The following is a 21,930-nucleotide window of genomic DNA, read 5'->3' as shown; positions in this document are numbered from 1 at the left end:
AAAAACAGAGATATTGCCCCCCCCCCGGCCCCTCCGTGTCACCCTGGCAGCGGCAGGCATCGAGTTCTGTGTGTGTCCTACAGTCCCCAGCCCTGGGCTTGTTGGGTTTGGGGGCACGTGTGCCATCTGGTTGGGGACGTGGGGCTTTGGGGACGGGGCACGGGGTGCCTGTGTGGGCTGTGGGGTGGCACCAGGGGGATTTTTGTGGGGCTGGGGCTGCAATGCGGGCTCTGCCTGTGGCCAGGGTGTGCGCAGCACCTGGGGACCCCGCTGTGCTCTGTGCCAGCACCCCCGTGGTGGCACAAAGGTGCCAGGCCAGGGAAAGTAACACAGGGCTCTGCTGGGCCACCACGGGGTGATATCAGCACAGCACTGCCATGGTGAGAAGTGGGGACTGCACAGGGGTGTCACGGGGCTGGACTGGGATGTGGGTAGGGCAGTGGGAAGGTGGCACTGGGGTATACGGGGCTGGCACGTGCTGAGCTGGGTGTCCCAGGCCCCGTGCCCTGGCCAGCAGGGTGGCAGCACCCGTGGTGACCTCGTGGCACAGCGGTGGCACGCTGGTGGCAGCGGGCAGAGCGCGAGGCCTGGCACGGGGCTCCCCTCCGGATGCGCGTCCCGGTTGCCGCGGGGCAGTGCCAGGAGCTGACGAGCCAGGAGGGGACTCCGTGCGCGGGGCAGCAATGAGCAGAGCGTCCATTCCATCCCCTCCCTGCCACAAACTGCCCGGCAATGACCCCTTTCAGCCCAGCAAAGCCCAGTGCCCGCCCCGGCCATCGTCACCCAGCGCTCAGGGTGCCAGCCTTAGAGCAGAAAGGGGCAGCCGGGCAGCGAGGACCAGCCCGTTACTGGTCCCACAGCTCCGTCCCTGCCGAGCGTGCCATGCAGTGCCACGGGGTCCAGGGAGAGCTCGGCCCTGCCAACTATCCTGGCCGCCCCTGAGCCCGTTGTGGCGGGGGGACGGAGGTGTTGGTGGCCCCGGAGGGACAGCAGCTGGCGTGCCATGCCCGAGCGCATCGCCCGAGGAGCGCCGGTGCCCAGCTGTGCCCGCGCAGCTCTCTGGAGAGGGCTGAGCTGCTGCTGCCCAGCGGGTCTGGCAGCGAAGAGAGGAGTCCGGGATCCCCTCCCCGGGCTGGCATCACTGGGGCGCTGAGCGGTGCCGCGGTAAGGACGTGCTCCCTGCACCCTTGGGTGCCTCCGATGGCTCCCCGAGGTGCCGCCAACCCGCGGGCATCCCTGGTCCCCCTGCTTCATCCCTGGTGATGCCAAGGCACGGGGGCTCTCTGCTCCACAACCCTGACCCCCCAAGCCGGGCACAGCCGTGGGGCTGGGGGCTGCACCCAGCTCGTTGCCCCCAGCTCTGCCCCCTCTGCTCCCACCCCTCAGCAGGGCTTGGGCAGAGCACTGCCAGCCCCCTGCGTGTCCCTGTGCCCACAGACAGCAGCGCTCGGCCCGCAGCGGGGGTCACAATGTCACCCCAGCCCGGGGGGGCTCCGAGTGCCCCCCGGCCGCCCCCGCGCAGGGCAGAGCCCCCCCCCAGCCCCTTGCGCACTCCCCGTTCCCCGGTGCCGGTGCCGGGTGCCGGCGGCGGAGGCGGAGCGCGGCTGGGCCCTCCCCCGGGCATTGCCCCGGGGCCCGCCCCGCACGGCCCGGGAGGAGCCGCTGCTGCCGCGGGCACCGGCACCGGCACCGGCACGGCCAGGAGCACCGGCAGCACCGGCACCATGGCCACCGAGAGCGCGGAGCAGCGGGCGCTGCAGTACGAGCAGACCCTGGTGAGCGCAGCGCGCACCGGGCACCGGGCGCACCGCGGGGGGCACCGGGCACGGCGGGGGCACCGGGGGCAGCAGCACGGCTTGGGGAAGGGGTGGTGGGGCTGGGGGGGGTGTCCCCACCCCAAGGGAGCTCTGCTCGGGGTGGCAGGGCCAGTGTCACCTGCGCTGTCCCCCCCAATGTTTTGCTATGCCCTCTGTCCTCTCCCGGAGCGTTTGGGACCACCTCTGGCTGGGCGGGGCGCTAGGGCTTGGGGGGATGCTTGGTGCCACCCTACAGCCTCCTGGTGCTCGGGGAGCCTATTGGAGACCCCAGCCCCGCGGCAGGACCCTTGGGCACGCTTCCACCATCACCCCCCCACCCCAGCAAGCCCTCACCGTGCAGGGGGGTGACGCCCACCCCCAGGGCCCCTCCGGGGGCGCCTCCCCGCCAGCCGGCACCCTTTACCCCCCCCCAATACTCCACCCAGCCCCAGCCCTCTGCCCCGCAGATAGCGTATCTCCCCCGCCTGCAACCTTAGCCCCGTGTTTACGACTCCGTCCCCTCCGCAGCCTCCCCGCTAACCCCCCTGGTGCCCAGCTGCCCCGTGGTGGGCTCCCTCCCCGCCGTGCCGCAGCCCCCTGTGCTGCCCACAGCCCTCTGACATCCCGGCCAAAGGTGGCTTCTCCCCGGCCCCTGCTTGGGCCGGCGCCCGGGGCGGCTCGGCAAACGGGTACTTTGCCCTGGCAAAGGCCTGCAGGCAGGCAGGGCAGGGGAGGCGGGAAGGGAAGGGGCTGAGCTGCTGCTGGGCACCTGTGCCCACAGCTGCCGGGGTTTGCAAGGAGCCTGAGCTGGCTGCACGCAGCGGGGCTGGTGTGTGGTGTCGTGGTCCTGCTGCGCCGGGCACGCGTCGTCCTCCCACGCACCCTTACCCAGGGTCCCCGTGGTCCCCACCCCATTCCCTGCGGGGTCTGGCTGCGTGGCACCCCCCTGATCCGTGCTCTGGCTCTGCTCCATCCAACAGGATCCACGGGGCTGCCCCTTTCTCCCCCCCAGCACCATATTGACCCCCCCCCCGGTGCCGTGTCCGCAGCCGGCACCGCGGTGCCGAGGAGCCCGTGGGCAGCGCAGGAGGGGAGAGGCACGCTGGCACGCGGCTGGCACCAGGGCAGCCTCACATGGTGCCGGCAGACTTTGCCCTGCTCTCCTCAAGGCGGGGAGGCACCCACGCCCTGGGCACCCCGGGGTGCCCATCCCCACGGCCTCGGGGCTGCGGAGAGGCTCCCGAAGCCGCCCACGGCTCGCCCACGCGGGCGAGGCTGGGGACGGGCACCTGTCCCGTGGCCTCGTGCCTGGCTTTTGGAAGCCACCCCCGTGCCAGGCAGCAGGGTGGGTGCCCAGCCCTCCCCTAGCACCTCCGGCTCCTGCCAGCACCTGCCGAGAGGCTCGGGCTCTGTCCAGAGCCTGCCAGCCCCGGGGACAGCCCCGCTGTCTGCCCCGTGCCCCCACGTTGTGCACCCCGCGCTGCGTGGGACGTGCGGGGCGGGTGCCTGTGGGAATGGCCCCGGCAGTGCTAGGGGTGCGCAGGGTCCGTGCCAGCCCCCGTGCCCCCCGCATGCCAGGCAAGCAGAGGGCCTCTGGGGGGGAGGATTAAGCTCGACAAACTGCCCTTGTTCGCCGCGGAGCCGCTCAGGGCGATTAGAGCCCGGCTCAGACAGGCAGCGTGACACGGATCCCCCCCCCAGCCTCTCTCTGTCCCCCTGGCTGCCACCCTGGGGCACCCCGCTCCCCCTTTAAATGCCCCCACCCCTTCCAGGGGGCTCAGTGCCCCGGCTGCCATGGGACGGGGTGGCACGGGGACACTGCGGAGCCTCTGCCAGCACCCGCCCTGTGCGCCGCATCGCCCGGGCGCAGCGGGCACTGCGGGCTGGCACGGCCAGAGGGGCTCGGCACGGCTCGTGCCTGCAGCGGGGGGAGCCCGGTCCCAAAATACCGGCCTCGGCCCGCTCCCGTGTCCCCGTGTGCCCCCCGCCAGGCCCCCCCCGTGCCCGCTCCCTGCCCGCCCGGCACTGTGATTGTTCAGCTGCTTCGCGGCGGAGGCCGGAGTCCCGGGGCTGTTTGTGTTTCAAAAGGCCTTTGTGGAAAAATAACCCGAGCGGGAGGAGGAGGAGGAGGAGGAAGGCAGAACCCACCGCCAGCTCTCGCCAGCAGCCGGGGCTGCCCGGCCCTGCCACGGGGCACCCCGGGGGACCCAGGCTGTGCCCATGGGGCTGCGGCACGGGGCGGCACGGCCCCTTGGCTCCCATCGCCCCGTTACAAGCGGGGTTGGCTGCAGATGGGGGTCAGAGGGGAGCAATCCCCCTCCCAGCCAGGCTAGACCCCTGGCAGCTATAGGGGCACCCCGCCAGGGACCCCAATAACCGGTGGGCAGCGTGCCAGCCCCCAGCACGGGGCATGGAGCCGGCCTGGGGGTGCCCCGGTCCCAGCTTGGGGGGGCGGCGAGGCCGGGGGGAGGCGGGCGCTTGGCAGGCCGACAGCGCTCCTCGGGCGCGGGGCCGTTTGTTCTTCCAGAGGAAACAAGCCTGGCCCGAAGGGAGCCTTTGAACGCCGGGCCCCGTGCGGGGCCGGGGTCCTCCTCTGGCAGGCGATGCTGAATCCGGCCCCGAGGAGGCTGAGCTGGCGTCTCCGCCGCCTCCACCCCCGGCACATTCCCCTATAGGGCCAAGGACCCGCCGAGCCCCGTGCGGAGCAGGAGTTCAGGGCACGATCCGTGCCAGGAGGGTTAGCGATGGACACGTGTCCCCTCCCTTTCTCCCCCCCAGCGCTGAGCTCAGCCCGGGTATCAGACAGCAGAGAATCCACCCGGCGCCGCTCTGGCTGCTTTCTGCTCCGTGCCAGAGGGACCTGGGCAGGAGGCAGGGCGGGGAGCGATGCCCCATGAGGAGCGCACCCCCACGCCGTCCCCACGGGAGCTGCCACGTGCCCTGGGGCGCACGAGCAGGGTCGGGCATCGCCGGTGGCAGCCGGGGCCGTGCTGCCCACGTGCCGAGCGCGGTGCCCACCCGTGCCGGGGCCCCTCCGCCGGGCACGGTGCCGGGCCGGGGGCTGCGGGGTGGCCACGTGCGGCACGGCGGGTGGGCTCGCCATCAGCATGGGGCTCACGTCGCCCCGACGTGGGAGCCTGGCAGGGGCCCCCGCGGCCCTGAAGCCTCCCTTTGTGCCGGGCCGAGCTCTGGCGCTTGGCATTCAGGTCGTGCCGGGGGGGAGCGAGGCGGAAACCAAGCAACCGAGCCCTTGGCAGTGCCCGCTCACGCGGGACGAGTGCCCCCAGCTCGGCGGGGAGGACGGGCACAAAGAGCTCCCGGCTGGCACGGGGGGCGCTGCCCGGGGCCAGGCCACGTGCCACGTGCCACCCGAGGAGGAGGGGGTGTCCCCCATGTGGGCACGGTGCCCCTGTTTGCCCCACACCCCCTTGCTCCTAAATTTGCTCCTTGCCCCTGGCCGGTGCTGGGGCTGCGCCCTGCCCCACGCTGCCCTCCTAACCCATGGGGGGGGTCCCAAACATGTTTCTAATGGTGCCAAGGGGAGGTGCGAGCACAACCCCAATATCAGCCCTCAGAGAATCGCTCAGGCAGCCTGGCCTTGCTGCTGGCACCTGGGGCTCTTCTCCACCCACCACCCGCCCATCCCAGTGTCCAGGGCACCTGGGCAGGGCCGGGGACTGGTACCAGCGGGGCCGGGTACCCGCGCTCAGCACGTGGGCGAAACAATCGCCATCGATCCCCGCATGCCGTGATCCACCCAGCCCCTTCCATGCCTCCCCCCCCCAAAAAGAAAAACCCCATTTTCCACCCCTTTCCCCATGGGGTACCACGGTGCTCGCTGCTCCCCTGCCTCACTTCCCCCACCCGGCCACCCTCCCCAAAACTTGTCCCCTCTCCTTCCCCCCAGATGTACGGGCGCTACACGCAGGACCTGGGCACCTTCGCCAAGGACGAGGCAGCCCGGCTGCGGCTGCAGCAGGAGCAGGGGGACGACGGCACCCCACAGCCACGCCGCCCCTCCGAGCTGCTGGAGTACAGCCAGGGCCGCTGCGCCCCCCGCTGCGGTGAGGGGGACACGGGGAAAGGGGAGGGGGGGGACACACACGGTGACCGTGCGGCTTCACGCGGCTCCGGGCACCGCGGGTAGGGTTTCTCCTGCTGTCATGGGACACTGGCGCCGAGGACAATGCCACCTGCCCGCCGGGCAGCGGGGACACAATGGCCCAAAATAGCAGGGATGGGGGGGCCCCGCCGCTCCTCCTGGGGCCGTGCCAAGAGGGCAGCGCTTGTGCGAGCGGCGCGGGGCCAAGCTGTGTCCCTGCACGCGTGGTGTCCTCGGGGCTGGAGCGCGTGGCGGTGCTCCCCCCCCCCCGTGTGCCCATCCCCGGCCCTGAGCCTGCCCTGTGCCCGCAGGCTGCGCCGTGCGGTGCCAGCGGTTCTTCCTCGCCAGGGTGGGCGAGGACTGGGTCTTCCTCATCCTCCTGGGGCTGGTCATGGCGCTGGTGAGCTGGGCCATGGACTTCGCCATCGCCACCTGCCTCCAAGGTGAGTGGGCACCGGCGGGTGGTGGGCTCCCCTGGGGGGTGGCCGTGGGGTGGCCGTGCCGTGGGGCTGTGCCACGTCCCCTGCCACCCGCGACCCGTCTCGCCTGCTGCGCCCGCAGCCCAGAAGTGGATGTACGGGGGCCTGGACACCAACGTGCTGCTGCAGTACCTGGCCTGGGTCACCTACCCCACTGTGCTCATCACCTTCTCGGCTGGCTTCACCCAGATCCTCGCCCCCCAGGCTGTGGGTAAGGTCCTGGGGTCTCCCCTCCTGTGTTGCGAGCAACCTGGGTGTCCTGGGCTATAGGGTTGGGGGTTCTGAGGGTCTTCCAAGCCCCCTCTAGGGCTGTGGGTCAGGGCTGTCCCCACGGCACCAGGCTCGGGGATCCCCGAGATGAAGACCATCCTGCGGGGGGTCGTGCTGAAGGAGTACCTCACCCTCAAGACCTTCGTGGCCAAGGTGATCGGGCTGACGTGCGCCCTGGGCAGCGGCATGCCCCTGGGCAAGGAGGTGAGGGCACTGCCAAGGGTCAGGGCGGGTGGCGGGCAGGGTGGGGGCACCAAACTGATCCCCCCCTTGTTGTGTCCCCGCAGGGCCCCTTCGTCCACATCGCCAGCATGTGCGCAGCCCTGCTCAGCCGCTTCCTCTCCTTCTTCGGGGGCATCTATGAGGTGAGTGGGCAGATGGGCAGGGGCTGGGGGGAGGCGAGAGGGGGGGCAGCACCCCCTGACCCAATTCCCACCCGCAGAACGAGGCGAGGAACACCGAAATGCTGGCGGCCGCTTGCGCCGTCGGTGTGGGCTGCTGCTTCGCCGCCCCCATCGGAGGTAGGGCCCCCCCCCTGCCCGCACATCCCACCCGTGCTCCCGGGTCCTCGCGGAGAGGCCAGCAGGACCCTGCCCCGAGCGCCCCTCGCTGCCAGAGGGGGGGACAGGGACCTGTCCCTCGGGGGCCAGCTGGCATGGGAGAGGCAGTGCCGCTAGACGGGGTGCCCGTGGGGCGGAGGAGGAAGGGAGGAGCGGGCGCCGTGCTCCCGGAGGTGTAACGTCTCGTCTCGTCCTCTCCCCCGCCGCGCTGCGCTCCAGGGAGCTCCCCGCTCCGGCCCCGCTGAGCCCTGCCCGTAGGTTGGTGCCGTGTCTAACTCTTGCCTTGCCCCGTGCGTGCTGAGCCGCCCCGTCCATCCACCTGTCTGTCCGTCCGTCTGCGTGTGCCCCCAGCCCCAGAGCCGGCTGCCGCCCACCCCTCCCCGTGCCTGCTCACGTCCCCGCACTGCCCTCTTGCTCGCACCCCGGTGCGGACAGCCAGGGACTGGCCGTGCGCTTTGCCGAGGAAGCCCGTGACCCGCAGCGTGGCCGTGGGGCTCGGGGAGGGATGCGGGAAGCATGCCAGGAGCCTGGGCTCTGCCTGGCTTTCGCCTCCCTCCCCTCTCGTCCTTCCCCCCCTCCCCGGTGCCAGGCGTCCTGTTCAGCATCGAGGTCACCTCCACCTTCTTCGCCGTCCGCAACTACTGGCGCGGGTTCTTCGCCGCCACCTTCAGCGCCTTCATCTTCCGCGTGCTGGCTGTCTGGATCAAGGACGAAGGTACCTCCTGCGGGGTGGGAGGCTGGGGGGCACCGGGGTCCCCCGCCCGGCCCCGCTGACCCCCGCCGTGCCCCCAGAGACCATCACAGCGCTCTTCAAAACCCGATTCCGCCTCGACTTCCCCTTCGACCTGCAGGAGCTGCCCGCCTTCGCCGTCATCGGGTGAGTGTGGCCGCCCCATCCCACATCCCTGTCCCCCCGTCCCCATCCCCACATCCCCGGGGTGGCAGCGGGACGTGGGTGCTCACCCCCAGCTCACCCCCAGGATCGCCAGCGGCTTCGGGGGCGCGCTCTTCGTCTACCTCAACCGCAAGATCGTGCAGTTCATGCGCCGCCAGAAAACCATCAACCGCTTCCTGATGAAGAAGTAGGTGCCTCCTTGTCCCCACCACCAGCTCAGAGTGACCGTCCCCTCCGGGGTGGCAGGGCTGGGGCTGCACCGGTGTCACCCCCTCCTGTGCCACCCCGCCAGGCGCCTGCTGTTCCCCGCGCTGGTGACACTGCTCATCTCCACGCTGACCTTCCCACCCGGCTTCGGACAGTTCATGGCCGGACAGGTAGCCACAACGGGGCTGGGGGCGAACTGCTGGCCCTGTGGGTCACCAGCAGCACCCCCGGCTCACTCCTGCACCTCCCCAGCTCACCCAGAAGGACACGCTGGTGACACTGTTCGACAACCAGACGTGGTCCAAGCGGGAGCCCAGCGATGAGTTCGAGTACATCGGCATCCTGGAGGCCTGGCGCAATCCCCGCTCCAACGTCTTCGTCACCCTCGTCGTCTTCATCCTCATGAAGGTGGGTGCGTCCTGCCCCGGCTGGCCCCGGCCTGCCCCCAGCTGCCACCAGCAGGCACTGGCAGGGGTGGTGGTGGTGCAGGAGGTGACTCCTGGATGCCACCGAGGAGGTGCTGGATGCTTGCCACCGAGGTGCTACCAGGAGGCACGGGGTGGCCACCAAGGTGGTGGCGTGGTGCCACCAACGTGCTGCCAAAGAGATCTTGGCCGGGAGCCACCGAGGTGCCCCCGGGGAGGTGCTGGCGGGGTGCCCCTGGGAGGAGGTGGCTGCCCCACAGCACGGGGCCGTGCCCGCATCCTGCTCCACGGCTGGAGGAGAGCCAGGCCGTGGGGGGGCCACTGACGTGTGCCCGTGTCCCCTGCACAGTTCTGGATGTCAGCCCTGGCCACCACCATCCCGGTGCCCTGCGGAGCCTTCATGCCCGTCTTCGTCATCGGTGAGAGCCAGCCCGGCCCTGGGGCCCCCTCCACGGGTGTCCCACAGCACATTTGGGGGCAGGAGAGGGGTCAGGTCCCCACGGCCCCCTCCAGCCCCTTTTTGTTGGGCAGGGGCAGCTTTCGGGCGGCTGGTGGGGGAGAGCATGGCAGCCTGGTTCCCTGATGGCATCCACACCGACAGCAACACCTACCGCATCGTGCCGGGGGGCTACGCCGTGGTGGGTAAGCACCGCGCTGGGGACACCGCGTGCCGCTGCTCGGGGGTGCTCTAAGGGAGCTGCTGGGGTTCTGGGTGAGCCCTGCCATCGGGGATGTCCCAAGGGTGTCCCAGGGGTGCGGGACACGGCCCCGCGGGCAGGCAGGCGGGCACCTGACGGCTGCCCCTGTGTCTCCCGGGGACGCGCGCGGGCGCAGGGGCGGCCGCGCTGTCGGGCGCCGTCACCCACACGGTGTCCACGGCCGTCATCGTCTTCGAGCTGACGGGACAGATCTCGCACATCCTCCCCGTCATGATCGCCGTCATCCTGGCCAACGCCGTGGCCCAGAGCCTCCAGCCCTCGCTCTACGACAGCATCATCCGCATCAAGAAGCTGCCCTACCTCCCCGAGCTGGGCTGGGGGCACCACGAGTGAGTGCCACCCCGCCGTGTCCCCGTGTCCCCAGCCAGCCCTGCCACGGGGCAGGGGAAGGAGGGCAGTGGCACGATGTGGCCGCCACGCTGAGGCCACCGTGCCTGCCCCGGGCAGCAAATACAACGTGCGGGTGGAGGACATCATGGTGCGGGACATCCCCTACGTCTCCCTCAACTGCAAGTACCGGGACCTGCAGCAGGTCCTGCACAGCACCAAGATGAAGAGCCTGGCGCTGGTGGATTCGGCTGGTGAGTGGTGGGCAGGGGCAGCTCCGGCACGTCCCCGGGGTCCCCGCGGTGCTGTCCCCTTCAACATTTGTCCCCTCTCTGCCGGCAGAGTCCATGATCCTGCTGGGCTCCATCGAGCGGGAGCAGGTGGGGGCCCTGCTGAGCCAGCATCTCCATCCCCAGCGCCGGCTCCAGGCCCTGCGGCAGAGGGCACGGGCAAGCTTCGAGGACGGGCACCGGCTCTCCGAAGCCAGTGTCTGCTTCCAGGTGAGGGGGCTGCGGGGGCGGCCACCCTGGGGTGCCCCCACCAGGGTGCCCGCATCCCCTGACCCCGTCCCTTCCTTCTTGCAGATCAACACTGAAGCCTCGTCCTTCGCCCCCACGCGCAGTGGCTCCCACAAGCCCCTGAAGCCAGCGCTGAAGCGGGTGCCCAGCGCCCCCAACAGCCCCCCGGGTGAGTCTGTGCCCTGCGCCCACCACGGGACCCCCCCCATGTCCCCGTGCTGACCCCTCTGCCCGCCTGCAGCCGGCACTGCCGACACCTCCGGCATCGCCCTCAAGAGCCTCTTCTGTGCCAACACCGCTGCGGAGCCTGCTGAGGTGAGCACTTGTTCCTGCCCGTCCCATCCCTCTCCGTCCCCAGTTGACCTTTCCCATCCCATTCTTTCTCAATCCTACTTGAACCTTCCCACCCTGCCTATCCCTGCCTGTTCCTGCCCAACCCATCCCATCCATCCCAACACATCTATCCCATCCCATCCCATCCCATCTCATCCTACCCAACCCAACCCATCCATCTCAACCCAACCCAACCTAACCTATCCCATCCCAACCCAACCTATCTAACCCAACCCAACCCAACCCAACCTATCCCATCCCAACCCAACCCAACCCATCCATCCAAACCCAACCCATCCATCTCAAGCCAACCTAACTTATTCCATCCAAACCCAACCCATCTATCTCAACCCAACCTAACCTATCCTATCCCATCCCAACCCATCCATCTCAACCCAACCTAACTTATTCCATCACAACCCAACCCGTCTATCTCAACCCAACCCATCCAACCCAACCCAACCCATACATCTCAACCCAACCTAACCTATCCCAACCCAACCCATCCCATCCCCTCCCGACTGGCCCCTCCCTGTGGTGCCCCCCCTAACGCCGCCGTCTCTCCCGCGTGGTGCCAGGCGCAGGGCACGGCCCCTCGCAAGGCCAAGCACGTCCGCATTTCCATCACGGTAAGCTGCAGGCAGGGCGTGGCTCCTCTCAGCCAATCAGAGGCCAGCCTGGATCTTCTCAACCAATCAGGAGCCCGGCACGATTCTGCTTGGCCAATCCCATTTGGCCCCCATCTGCGCAGCCAATCTCAGCCTGCCCTGATTTCCGCTCGGCCAATCAGGGCGTGTTCACTCTTGATCCCAAATCCGCTTGGCGAATCGTAGCGCGACGGGGATCCCCCCGGCCAATCCCAGCCGCTTTCCTCAGCCAATCATGGCCCAGCCCACCTTCTCTCCACCAATCACAAGCCGGGCTTGGCCGATCCCAGTGCCCCTGGCCAACCCCGCTCACCCCCACCTCTCCCACAGGAGGACATGGACGCGGGGGACCGAATGACGCCGGCAGAGGTGAGACCCCCGGTGCCCAAAATGGGGAGGGTGGGGGGCGCCCCTACAGCCCCACAGCCCCGTGATGGGGAGGGATGGAGGTTTTGGGGTTGCTGTGCCCCACGGCGTGGTCCCCCCACCCCAGATCCTGGCGTGGGAGGAGCGGCAGCTGGACCAGCCCGTGGATTTCGGCAGTGCCCAGATCGACCCCGCGCCCTTCCAGCTGGTGGAGCGCACCTCACTGCACAAGGTGTGCCTGCATCCCCCCCCCGGTGTGTGCCCATCACCCCCCCGGTGCCCTCCCCAAACTCTGAGCCCCCTATCTCCCCGCAGACCCACACCATCTTCTCGCTGCTGGGCCTCGACCACGCGTACGTCACCAGCATCGGGCGCCTGGTGGGCATGGTGTCCCTCAAGGAGGTGAGGAGCCACAGGGGGGCTGCATCGGTGGGGTTGGGGGCTCTCTACCCACCCACTGACGGAATCGGGGTGTCTGCAGCTCCGCAAGGCCATCGAGGGCTCGCTGACAGCCAAGGGGGTGAAGGTGGTGCCGCCGCTCGCCAGCTTCCGTCGCAGCAGCACCAGCGCGCCCGAGCCCGACACCACCGACCTGTGCCAGCTCTGGGACCGCCACCAGCACCACCCCATGCCCCGCGAGGCCGGCCCCGACGACGGCGACACCGACAAGTGACGGCGACGCCGGATACCCCACCACCAACGGTGTCACCCCCCACGTCCCCGACTTGTGCGCCGGGGGCGGGCGCTGCAGGGTCCCCCCCTGTCCCCCGCAGGTGCCGGGGGATGCCCGCACCGGGTCCCGGCGTAGGGTGGGTGCCCTCGACCCGGCACCAGGGGTGGCCAGGTGCCCCCCTGGCCTGCCCACACCTCCCCCCGCCTTCCCAACCAGCTCCTGGGGCTCCCCACATCGCTACCTCCACCCCCCCCCCAGCCCCGGTGCCCCCCCGGGCACAGCCACAGCCTCGCCGCGTCACCCCCATGTAAATACAGAGATTTTTATATTAATTTAATAAAAGGAGTTTATAAACAGAGCCACCACACCGCAGCGTGTTGGCACTGGCCAAGCCCCCCCCCAGGCATGGCCCAGGGTCGCTGTCACTGTCCTCGCACCGGCCCTGCTCCCAGCGTGGCCTCGCTGCGGTACAGCGGCTGCGGGGGCTCACCGGGGCGGGTGCCAGCGCGGCGCCGGGCAGTGATGAGCAGCGTGCCAGCCTCGGTGAGGGCACAGCTCACCGACAGCGGGTCCGTGTCCTCAGGCAGCCGACACTGGTGGGTGAAGGTGTCGCACACAGTGCCGTCCTCGGCCACCTGTGGGGAAGTGGTGCCAGCATGGTATGGCACAGTGCGGCACAGCGCGGCATGCTATGGCACAGTACGGCACATTATGGCAAAGTACGGCATGGCGTGGCACAGTGTGGCACAGTATGGCAAAGTATGGCATAGTGCGGCACAGTTTGGCACGGTACGGCACAGTACGGCATGGTATGGCACAGTGTGGCACAGTATGGCAAAGTATGGCATAGTGCGACACAGTTTGGCACAGTACGGCACAGTGCGGCATGGCGTGGCACAGTGCGGCACAGTATGGCAAAGTATGGCATGGCGTGGCACAGTTTGGCACAGTGCGGCACAGTTTGGCACAGTATGGCAAAGTATGGCAAGGTGCGGCACAGTTTGGCATGGTGCGGCACAGTATGGCATGGCATGGCACAGTGTGGCACAGTATGGCAAAGTATGGCATAGTGCGACACAGTATGGCACAGTACGGCAAAGTGCGGCACAGTACGGCATGGCGTGGCACAGTGCGGCACAGTATGGCAAAGTATGGCACGGTGTGGCACAGTGCGGCACAATTTGGCACAGTATGGCAAAGTATGGCAAGGTGCGGCACAGTTTGGCATGGTGCGGCACAGTATGGCATGGCATGGCACAGTGTGGCACAGTATGGCAAAGTATGGCATAGTGCGACACAGTATGGCACAGTACGGCACAGTACGGCAAAGTGCGGCACAGTACGGCATGGCGTGGCACAGTGCGGCACAGTATGGCAAAGTATGGCACGGTGTGGCACAGTGCGGCACAATTTGGCACAGTATGGCAAAGTATGGCATGGCGTGGCACAGTTTGGCACAGTGCGGCACAGTTTGGCACAGTATGGCAAAGTATGGCATAGTGCGACACAGTTTGGCACAGTATGGCAAAGTATGGCAAGGTGCGGCACAGTACGGCATGGTGCGGCACAGTACGGCATGGTGTGGCACAGTTTGGTATGGTGCGGCACAGTGCGGTACAGTATGGCACAGTATGGCAAAGTATGGCAAGGTGCGGCACAGCACAGCACAGTGTGGCATGGTGCGGCACACTACGGCAAAGTATGGCACGGTGTGGCACAGTGCGGCACAATTTGGCACAGTATGGCAAAGTATGGCAAGGTGCAGCACAGTACGGCATGGTGTGGCACAGTTTGGTATGGTGCGGCACAGTGCGGCACACTATGGCATGGTGCGGCACACTACGGCAAAGTACGGCACAGTATGGCACAGTACGGCATGGCATGGCACAGTACGGCACGGCACGGCACACACCATGGCCATGCATTGTGGTCACTTCCAGTTACCCCAGTGCAAGTGTGGGTGATTCCCAGCCACCCCACCAGGGAGCAGCTCCCAGTTCCCCCCATGGGAGATGGGCACCATGGGGCAGAGCTGGGGCTTGTCCCCCGCCCCAGGCAGTGGGGGGCCGTGTTTGGGGTACGGGGGCTGCCCCCCAGCTCCTCACCTTCTCGGCCCGGATGGCGACGTGGCCGTTGGAGGTGGTCACCACGATGTCGGGGGGCTCAAACTGGCTGACGTCGGCCACCACCTGGTAGGTGTCCCCCTGGGCCCGCACCCAGGGGCCCAGGCTGCAGGGGTACATGGCCCCCGGGGACCCTGCGGGGACCGGTCATGGGGGTCGGCCAGGTTAGGGGGGGGGGGGACACAGCATTCAGGGGTATCAAGGGCACTGGGGGTGCAGGAGAGGCTGGGGACACTTTGGGGGGGCTGGGGGTGGCGGGTGGCACCAGGGGTTGGGGACATTGGGAGGGCTGCACGGGGAGCTGGGCACCCCAGGTGTATGGGGCAGGGGGGTGCGGGGTGGCCTGGGGGCACTCAAAGGCTGTGGGAGGGTCTGGGGGGGCATGGGTGGCCTGGGGACAGGTGGGGACACGGGGGATGGACAGGAAAATTTGGGGGGAGAAGGCTGGGGGGGCTGTTGGAGTTTCTGGGACATTGTGGGGACGGAAGAATTGGGCCTGGGGACCTTGGGGAGCACTTGGGGAGGGGGCATGAAGGGACTTGAGGGGTGTGCAGGATGATCCAGAGAATGTGGGGTGCTCGGGAGCAGGGCCAGGGCTCAGGACAGGAGGATACAGCTCGGGGTCCCCCCCCCACACCCCATACCTGGGTACCCGAAGGCGTCGTAGTGGTACCGCTCCCCCTCGAAGCGGGGCTCTGGGTGCCCCTGGCTGTAGGTGCTGATGCGCTCGGCGCGGTACGTGGCGGCCGAGCTGAGCGAGGCCATGCCGCCGTGCCGGTGCCACCAAGCCCCCCGTCCCCAGCGCCCAGGTCCCCAGGGGAGGGGGCCGGCCGTGCGCCCGCCGCCGCATGCCCATAATTAGCCTGGTGAGGCACGGCCACCCCGGCCAGGAATGCGAGATAACGGCCGGGGCCTCTCGGGGGGACACGCAGGGGACGTGCCGTTGTCACCGCCACCCCGCCACCCCCAGCGGGGCCCCCCCCAGGGAACCAGGTGCCCCCCACCCGCAAGGAGAGGCAGCCGGTGCAGCGCTCACACCACTGACTTTATTGGAGGCCTGGCGGGACGGAGGCGGGGGTGCTGGGGGGCAGGCACCCATGGGAACCGTGGCACGGGGCTGGGGCAGCTCCCACGGCCCCTGGCACCCCGTGGGTACGTACCGGTGTGCACACACGTGCGACACACGTGCAGGCACGTTTGCACGCACGCAGGCGTGCGGACACATGCATGCACACACGTGTTCATGCACGCACACCCATGTGCTCGTGCACACGCGTACCCGAGCACTGCCCCGCACACGGCTGCGGAGCGACGCACGCACCGAGCGAAGCCCCCACACCCCTCTTTCCCCATCCCAGGGTGGGTTTGGGGCCACGACTCCTGGATCGGCCTGCTGGGTGGCTGCTGTCCCCAAACAGGGTGGGGACACGGTGCCATCGCTGGCCCGATGGCAGGGAGCCCCTCGGCGTGGCGGCCAGCCCCTGCGCCCCCCCAGCAGGTTGGCCGAGCAAGGGTGGGGACCCCACGGCGGGAAGGGGGTGGCATGGGGCAGCAGTGGGGGGGGTTGGTGGTGCAGGAGTGAGGGCACGCGGAGGGAGAGGGGCTGGAGGTGCAGGGGGGGGGACACCGTGGCCGGGCAAGGGGTGGCATGCAGCGGGCGAGCGGCCCCACGAGAACACGTGCCATGCAGGAAGGAGGGGGGGCAAGCGTTGGCAAAAACTGGCATTCCTTCCCCAAACGGTGCGCCCAGACACCTGGGGGGGCCCCGTGCCAGAGGGGGGGCCGGTTGCCCTTCATGTAGGCACTTGGTTCCCTGCTAGGGGTGAGTGACCTGGGGATGGGGACGTCGGTCCCGGGACCTGCTGCTCACCCCCCCCCATGCACCCCGGGTTGGCCCACGGCAGACCTGGGGGGCCCTGGACACTGAGCCCCCCCGGCGTGTGCCCGCTTTGGGGCTGGCTGTGGGGTGCTGGCACCGGTGGCCACCCAGCACCCAGCCTGGGGGGGCCGTGCCCACCCGGCCCCCACCCACAACCTCCCCGTGTCAGCCCCACGCGCGTACAAAAGTCGAGAGAGCCCCAGCACTGCGGCGCATCCACGGCCCCCCCGGCCCCACAGCAGCCCCCCGCCCCGAGGCAGCAGTTCACAGTATAAAACTCGGTCCAATAAAAGCCAGTGGGGGGCGAGGACAAAAGCCCCCTGCTCCCCAAATTCCCCCTCTGCAGTCCCAGTGTTGCCAGCCCAGGGTGTGGGCGCAGGGCAGGGGCACCGGGGGCTGCCCAGAGAGGTTCGGCTGTGACAACTGGGGGGGGCTCTGTGCCCAAAAAGGGGAGCCTGGAGCGGCGAAAAGGGGGAGCATGCGAACAGCCAGCCCCCACTAATTCAGGTCCCATCAGTCTTGGGGGGGCACGGAGGGGGCACGCCGGGGCGTTGTGTGGGGGGCTGACCCCCGAGCCCTTGCGCACGCAGTCCCTCCCTGGTTCTCATGCAGAAAAAACAAACAGATGAGGGCAAAGAGAGGTGGACGAGTGCGGCCGGGGGGGGCACACTGAAGGGGGGGCACCCCTCTGTCCCCCCCAGCACCCTGCTAGCGCAAGGAGCCGCAGCAGGACCCGTCCCTCGCCCAGCACGGGGCTGGGCCGGGGCGCGGTGGCAGGGGGGCTGGTGCCCCGGCGGGAGAGGCAGGGTCCCCGGGGGGGCCTCACGGCTCCTCGGCCTCCTCCTCCTCCTCCTCCTCCAGCGACACCACCCCGGAGGAGGCGACGTCGGAGACTTTCCGGCAGAGCGGGAAGTCCTTGCTCAGCACCACCTCGTCCTCGGCGGGCGAGAGGCAAGCCTCGGCGTAGGACACGGGGTACAGGGAGTCCTGGCACCGGAGCCGTGCCAGGCCCCGCAAGGCACTTTGGCTGGCCGGGGGGGGCAGCTTGGGCAGCAGCAGGTCCTCGCCCCCCAGGGAGCCCAGCAGTTTGGCAGTGAGTTCGGAGGGCGACACCATCTCCAGGCTGCAGAGGCTGGAGCAGAGGGTCTCGGGGGACAGGGTGTGCGAGGAGTCGCTCTCGGGCTCGCAGGAGCCGTGCCGCACGCCCAGCTGGCACAGGTGGCCCTGCAGGAGGTCTCGCAGCAGCGCGCTGGCGGGCACCGAGCCGGACAGCTCTGCGGGGAGCAGGGGTCAGCCCCGGTGCCAGCCCAGTAAGAGCCACCTCCCCACACGGTGACACCACAGGGACGGTGCCCCCTTTGAGAGCCCGCAGAGAGCTCCGTGCATGGCACGGGGACGTGGTGGCACAGGGCACGGTGCCCTAAGGGGGTCACCGGGATGGGAAGCGCACCCAGGCACCCGGCTCCCTCCCACCACACGGTGCAGGTCACTGTCCCCACAGGTCCCCGAGGCACTCACCGGTCGGCTGGGAGCTCTCCGTAGAGGGCATGAAGTCCTCATCATAGGACTCGTCGTTGGAGTCGTCCCCGTCCACCGAGGACCAGGCGCGCAGCTTGGCCTCGGCAATGGCAAACTGCTCCGCCACGCCTGGCAGGGACAGCGCAGTCACACTGGGGGTGTCACCAACCCCCCCGTGGGCCCAGCAGGGACACAAATCAGCACAGCAGGGACGGGGAACGGTGGGGATGGCCCACGGGGACGGGGCACAGCTCCCCATGGGGTGGAGAGACGGACAAAGGGACGGGTGGGGATGCGGGGACCCCGCGCGGTGCCCACCTGCGGCGAAGCGCGCCTCCTGCTCGCCCTCGCTCAGGTGGCAGTAGGAGCTGAAGGCGCTCTCCAGGGCGGCGGGCGGCTCCACGGGCTTGCACCAGCCCTTCCACTCGATGAGGTGGGCGACGCGGCCCTGCGCCATGGCCGTCGGCTTCGTCACGTGCTCCTTCACCACCTGCGAGATGCCTGGGGCGCCGCCGCGTCAGCACCACGGGGACCCCGCCGCCGCCCTCCCCGGTCTCCCCCCCATCCCCGTACAACACCCGGCCCTCCCCTTCAGCAGTTACCGTGCAGCGAGGAGCGGGCCAGGGCGGCGATCTCCTGGATGGTCAGCGCGCGCCGCGACTTGGGCAGCATCTCGACAGTGTCTTCAACATTGACCTGTGGGGACGGGCAGGGTGTCACAGCCCCGTGTGTGCCACATGCCAACAGCCCGGGGGGGCAGAGCACCCTCACCGTGGGTACATCCCACCACCAGCTGCGTGTGTGTGAGCTGTGTTAGTGCATACACGTGCTGTGCACGCTTGCATTCTTACACACACACAGCACAAAGGCTTTCAGTGCACGAACTTGCACGTGTGCCCGCTCACATCACCACGTATGTGCACAAACACACTCAGTGCACCCTTGTGCACGCACACACACACACCGGCACTCGCTGCAGACAGATCCACCCTGCACTCACCGCACCCACGTGTGCTCTCCGTGCACGCTCCTCGTGCACAGGCACTGCACACACACACATTGTGCACACACAAACGTGTGCTCACCGTGCACGCATGCACCTACACACGTGTGCATGCCAAATGGTGCAGCCGATGGTGCCCCCCAGCTCACACACACACACACACACACACACTCGTGCAAGGCCGCCTGTGCCAGGCTCCCTGGTGCCCGCCGTGCCGGGGCGCCCCGCTGCGGGTCCCCGCTTCCCATCGGCGAGCCCACGGCCGTGGGGAAGCGATGCGGGATTTGGAGGCGCGCAACAAATTGAATTGCCATGGCAACGCGGCGCCGTGGACTGATTTCTCCCAGGATACAGCCCGGCTCGGGGCTGACGTCAGAGCAGCCCCGGCGCCGGCTGCGCGCTGGCAGGGCCAGGCAGGGCGGGCAGGCAGCTGGGCCCCCTGCTCTCGGTGGGGCCGTGCGCCCCGGCACGGCTCGGCACGGCTCGGCACGGCTCAGCGGTACCTCGAGGAAGTCCTGGCTGTCGAAGGAGGCCTGGCGCAGCAGGCGGGGCAGCGGGGCCGGCCGGGCAGCACGCAGTGGCGACAGCGCTTTCACCTCCTTCCACTCCACGCACAGGGTGGTGTCCACGGCCACTGCGGGGAGAACCGGGGCGGCCTCAGCGCCTCCGTCCCCGGCAGGATGGAGGCTCCGGGCGGGCTCCCTGGGGCAGGCATCCCTCGCCCCGCATGAGACCGGACACAACTCGTGGCAGGGATCCTGCCTTCCCCCCGCGGCGCTGCGGTGCGGGTGACTCACGCCCGGGCAGCTGGAGCGCCTGTGTCAGCGGTAACGCGCGGCACCCGCCTGGCACCGGCACCAGGCGCACGTCCCGGCTTGGCAGAGGTGTTGGGAGCAAACCCCAGCGGCGGGCACAGCTCGGGCTGTGAGCACCCGATGGGGGTGGGATGGGGATGGGATGGGGATGGGGAGCAAGCGGTGGCACCCAGTGCCAACAGGGGGACATGGCAGGGTGCCCCAGGATAGGGCCAAGGTAGGCAAGGGGGGTTTTGGGAAGGGTTTAGGGCCTGGGCCAAGCGTTGGGTATGGGGAGGGGGTTGGTGCTCCTGCACCGCCTCCAATTCCCCATCCCAGGACAGGAGGGGAGCAGATCAGAGCACGGACACCTGTGCTCCATCCCAACAGCCCCAAAACACCTGAGAGGATGGGTGCCCTCCCCCTCCTGCATTGGGTTCCCCACTGCTGGGGCCGGGGAGGGTCCCCATGGCCCTGCAGCCCCCCTGGGGGATGGTGCAGGACAGCCCCAAGGATCCTCATCCCCCCACACCGAGGTGGGCCCAGCTGATGTAAACGGGCCATAAGGTGGGATATTGGGGGATCACGCCCCCCCCCGATCCCCATCAGGGGGCAGCCCCTGGCTCCTGGGGAAGCTGCCAACAGCATCACCATGGCACCAGTGTGGGCAGGGGCACCCCTGGGACACCCCGGCATCACCCGCCCAGCACCAACACAGCCCCCACAGGCACCAGCCCCCAGTACAGGCTGGGATCACTGCACGGCCCCATAGCCGCCCACTGCCCCCACCCCCCCCAGCAGCACCCCCACGGCACCAGCAGGGCACCCCGCATCCCCCGTAGACACCCCCAAACCCCCCCATCCCTCACAGCCCCCCACACCCCAACAGGCCCCTAAACACCCCCCCAGCCCCTTCCCACCCCCCCCACTCCCCATAAGCAGCACCCCAAGGCCCCAACACCCCCAGACCTCCACAGCCCCCACCCCCTCCATCCACCCACCCCCCCCCAAATCCCCAAGCGCTCCAACCCTCTGCGCCCCCCTCCCCGCGCCCCCAAACCCCACAATAACCCCCCCGCGCCACCCCGTCACCCTCCGGATCCCCCCAAAACCACCCTCCCCGTAACCCCCTCTCCCCCCCACGGCCCCCCCCGGCCCCGCTCACCCACCGATGGTGGTTTTGGAGCCGATGCAGCCCATGCTCCCGGGGGGGCCCCGGTGCGGGCGCTACCGCCGGCTCCTCGCCGCCCGCATCGCCCCCCGGCCGCATGGGCGGCCCCGGGCGGGGTCCGCGCCCCCCGGACGGTGCTGCCGGTGCGGGCCCCCCCCCCAAAGGGAGGTGCTGGACTGAGGGACCCCCCCCCCGGAGGTGCGGGAGCCCCGAGTGGTGCCTGCGCCGGGCCGGGGAACGGGCACGTCCAGAGACGTCACTGCTGGGGGAGGAAGAGGAGGAGGAGGAGGAGGAGGAGGAGGGAGGGAGGTGGGGAGGAAGAGGAGGAGGATGGGGAGAGAGGGAGGGAGGGGAGAGGAAGGCCGGGGAATGGATGGGGAGGGGTGGGGGAGGAGGAGGAGGAGGAGAGGGGAGGGGAGGAAGGCTGGGAGGAAGAGGAGGGTGGGGGGAGGAAGGCTGGGAGGAAGAGGAGAGAGAGAGAGAGAGAGGGGAGTGGGGGGCTGAAGGCAGGAGGGGAGGATGGAGGAAGAGGGGGGCTGAAGGAAGAGGAAGAGGGGGATGAAGGAAGGGGGGGGACGGGCGGAGGAAGAGGAGGGGGCTGAGGAGGAGGAGGAGGAGGGGAGGAAGGCCGGGCACCGCGGAGAGCGCCGTGCCAGCACCGCGGACAGCGCCCGGCCGGCCTCGGGCCGCGGTTGGGGACCCCCCAGGGACACCGGGACCACCCCCAGGACCCCCCCCAAAAAAAAGGCACACCCGGACCCCCCGCACCTCCCCCTGCATGGGGCCAGAGCGCTCTGAGCCCCCCAGGGCAGCAGGAGGGACCCTCCAGCAACACCCCCCTAAAAAATATCCGGGCTGGGGGCAGCGCAGCCCCCCCAGAGCGGGGAGCAGCCCCCGCTGTAGGGCATGGGGGGGGGGGTATTTTGGTGGCAGCACCCTAAGGAGAAGGGGCACCCGCAGCAGAGGAGCTGGGTGCCTTGGGGCTGTTCACTCTGGAACCTACCGATGGCACCTTCACCCTGGCACGGGCACCGTAGGGAAGGGAGTAGGGAATGGGAGCAGATCGGGGAGCACCCCGCTTTCAAGGGGAGCTGGGGGGCAGGGACCCCCCCCAGGGGATCTCTT

The 21,930-nt window shown here is 69.2% G+C and overlaps 3 protein-coding genes across 5 annotated transcripts; 1 reads left to right on the top strand and 2 right to left on the bottom strand.

Annotated features, from left to right (window-relative positions):
* Positions 1–1,674: 1,674 nt before the first annotated feature.
* Positions 1,675–12,633, top strand: CLCN2 (chloride voltage-gated channel 2). Of its 3 annotated transcripts, XM_082767422.1 has the most exons (24): positions 1,675–1,775; positions 5,704–5,860; positions 6,210–6,341; positions 6,460–6,588; positions 6,718–6,851; positions 6,935–7,012; positions 7,090–7,168; positions 7,797–7,922; positions 8,000–8,084; positions 8,188–8,289; positions 8,395–8,479; positions 8,562–8,717; positions 9,084–9,153; positions 9,266–9,376; positions 9,569–9,782; positions 9,901–10,034; positions 10,123–10,280; positions 10,365–10,467; positions 10,540–10,613; positions 11,210–11,260; positions 11,609–11,647; positions 11,772–11,876; positions 11,960–12,046; positions 12,126–12,631. In XM_082767422.1, exons 1-24 carry the CDS (start codon positions 1,725–1,727, stop codon positions 12,315–12,317), a joined length of 2,652 nt encoding a protein of 883 aa, XP_082623548.1. In that variant the 5' UTR covers positions 1,675–1,724; the 3' UTR covers positions 12,318–12,631. The 3 variants fall into 3 exon arrangements, with proteins under 3 accessions (XP_082623548.1, XP_082623549.1, XP_082623547.1); XM_082767423.1 differs by lacking the exon at positions 11,210–11,260; XM_082767421.1 differs by lacking the exon at positions 11,210–11,260 and having other exon boundaries at positions 10,123–10,467; positions 12,126–12,633.
* A 6-nt stretch (positions 12,634–12,639) lies between these two features.
* Positions 12,640–15,264, bottom strand: LOC309881448 (heat shock protein beta-7-like). The gene is made up of 3 exons (XM_082767425.1): positions 15,085–15,264; positions 14,423–14,574; positions 12,640–12,952 (listed from the first exon to the last, which is right to left on the bottom strand). The coding sequence occupies exons 1-3, from the start codon at positions 15,203–15,205 to the stop codon at positions 12,740–12,742; spliced, it is 486 nt and encodes a 161-aa protein (XP_082623551.1). The 5' UTR covers positions 15,206–15,264; the 3' UTR covers positions 12,640–12,739.
* Positions 15,265–16,753: 1,489 nt separating this feature from the next.
* FAM131A (family with sequence similarity 131 member A) lies at positions 16,754–20,904 on the bottom strand (the record flags this gene model as incomplete). Its single annotated transcript, XM_082767586.1, is given in 7 exon segments — positions 16,754–17,568; positions 17,834–17,966; positions 18,156–18,338; positions 18,440–18,533; positions 19,344–19,474; positions 20,804–20,847; positions 20,849–20,904. Coding segments are annotated over 7 exon segments (1,068 nt in total). The 3' UTR covers positions 16,754–17,141.
* Positions 20,905–21,930: the final 1,026 nt, after the last annotated feature.

The sequence above is a fragment of the Aythya marila genome (genome assembly GCF_965140915.1).
Source record: "Aythya marila genome assembly, chromosome: 9".
In the NCBI taxonomy this organism is placed as follows: Eukaryota; Metazoa; Chordata; class Aves; order Anseriformes; family Anatidae; genus Aythya; species Aythya marila.
This window is presented reverse-complemented; position numbering and strand designations above follow the sequence as displayed.

Bases quoted from the DNA above. Each gene is read 5' to 3' on its own strand.
- CLCN2 (XM_082767421.1), top strand. From the start codon at position 1,725: ATGGCCACCGAGAGCGCGGAGCAGCGGGCGCTGCAGTACGAGCAGACC. The intron at 8,085-8,187 runs GTGAGTGTGGCC...GCTCACCCCCAG, and splicing joins CCCGCCTTCGCCGTCATCGG to GATCGCCAGCGGCTTCGGGG. The intron at 9,154-9,265 runs GTGAGAGCCAGC...TTTGTTGGGCAG, and splicing joins CATGCCCGTCTTCGTCATCG to GGGCAGCTTTCGGGCGGCTG.
- LOC309881448 (XM_082767425.1), bottom strand. From the start codon at position 15,205: ATGGCCTCGCTCAGCTCGGCCGCCACGTACCGCGCCGAGCGCATCAGC. The intron at 14,575-15,084 runs GTATGGGGTGTG...CGGTCCCCGCAG, and splicing joins CGACGCCTTCGGGTACCCAG to GGTCCCCGGGGGCCATGTAC. The intron at 12,953-14,422 runs GTGAGGAGCTGG...ACTTCCCCACAG, and splicing joins TCGCCATCCGGGCCGAGAAG to GTGGCCGAGGACGGCACTGT.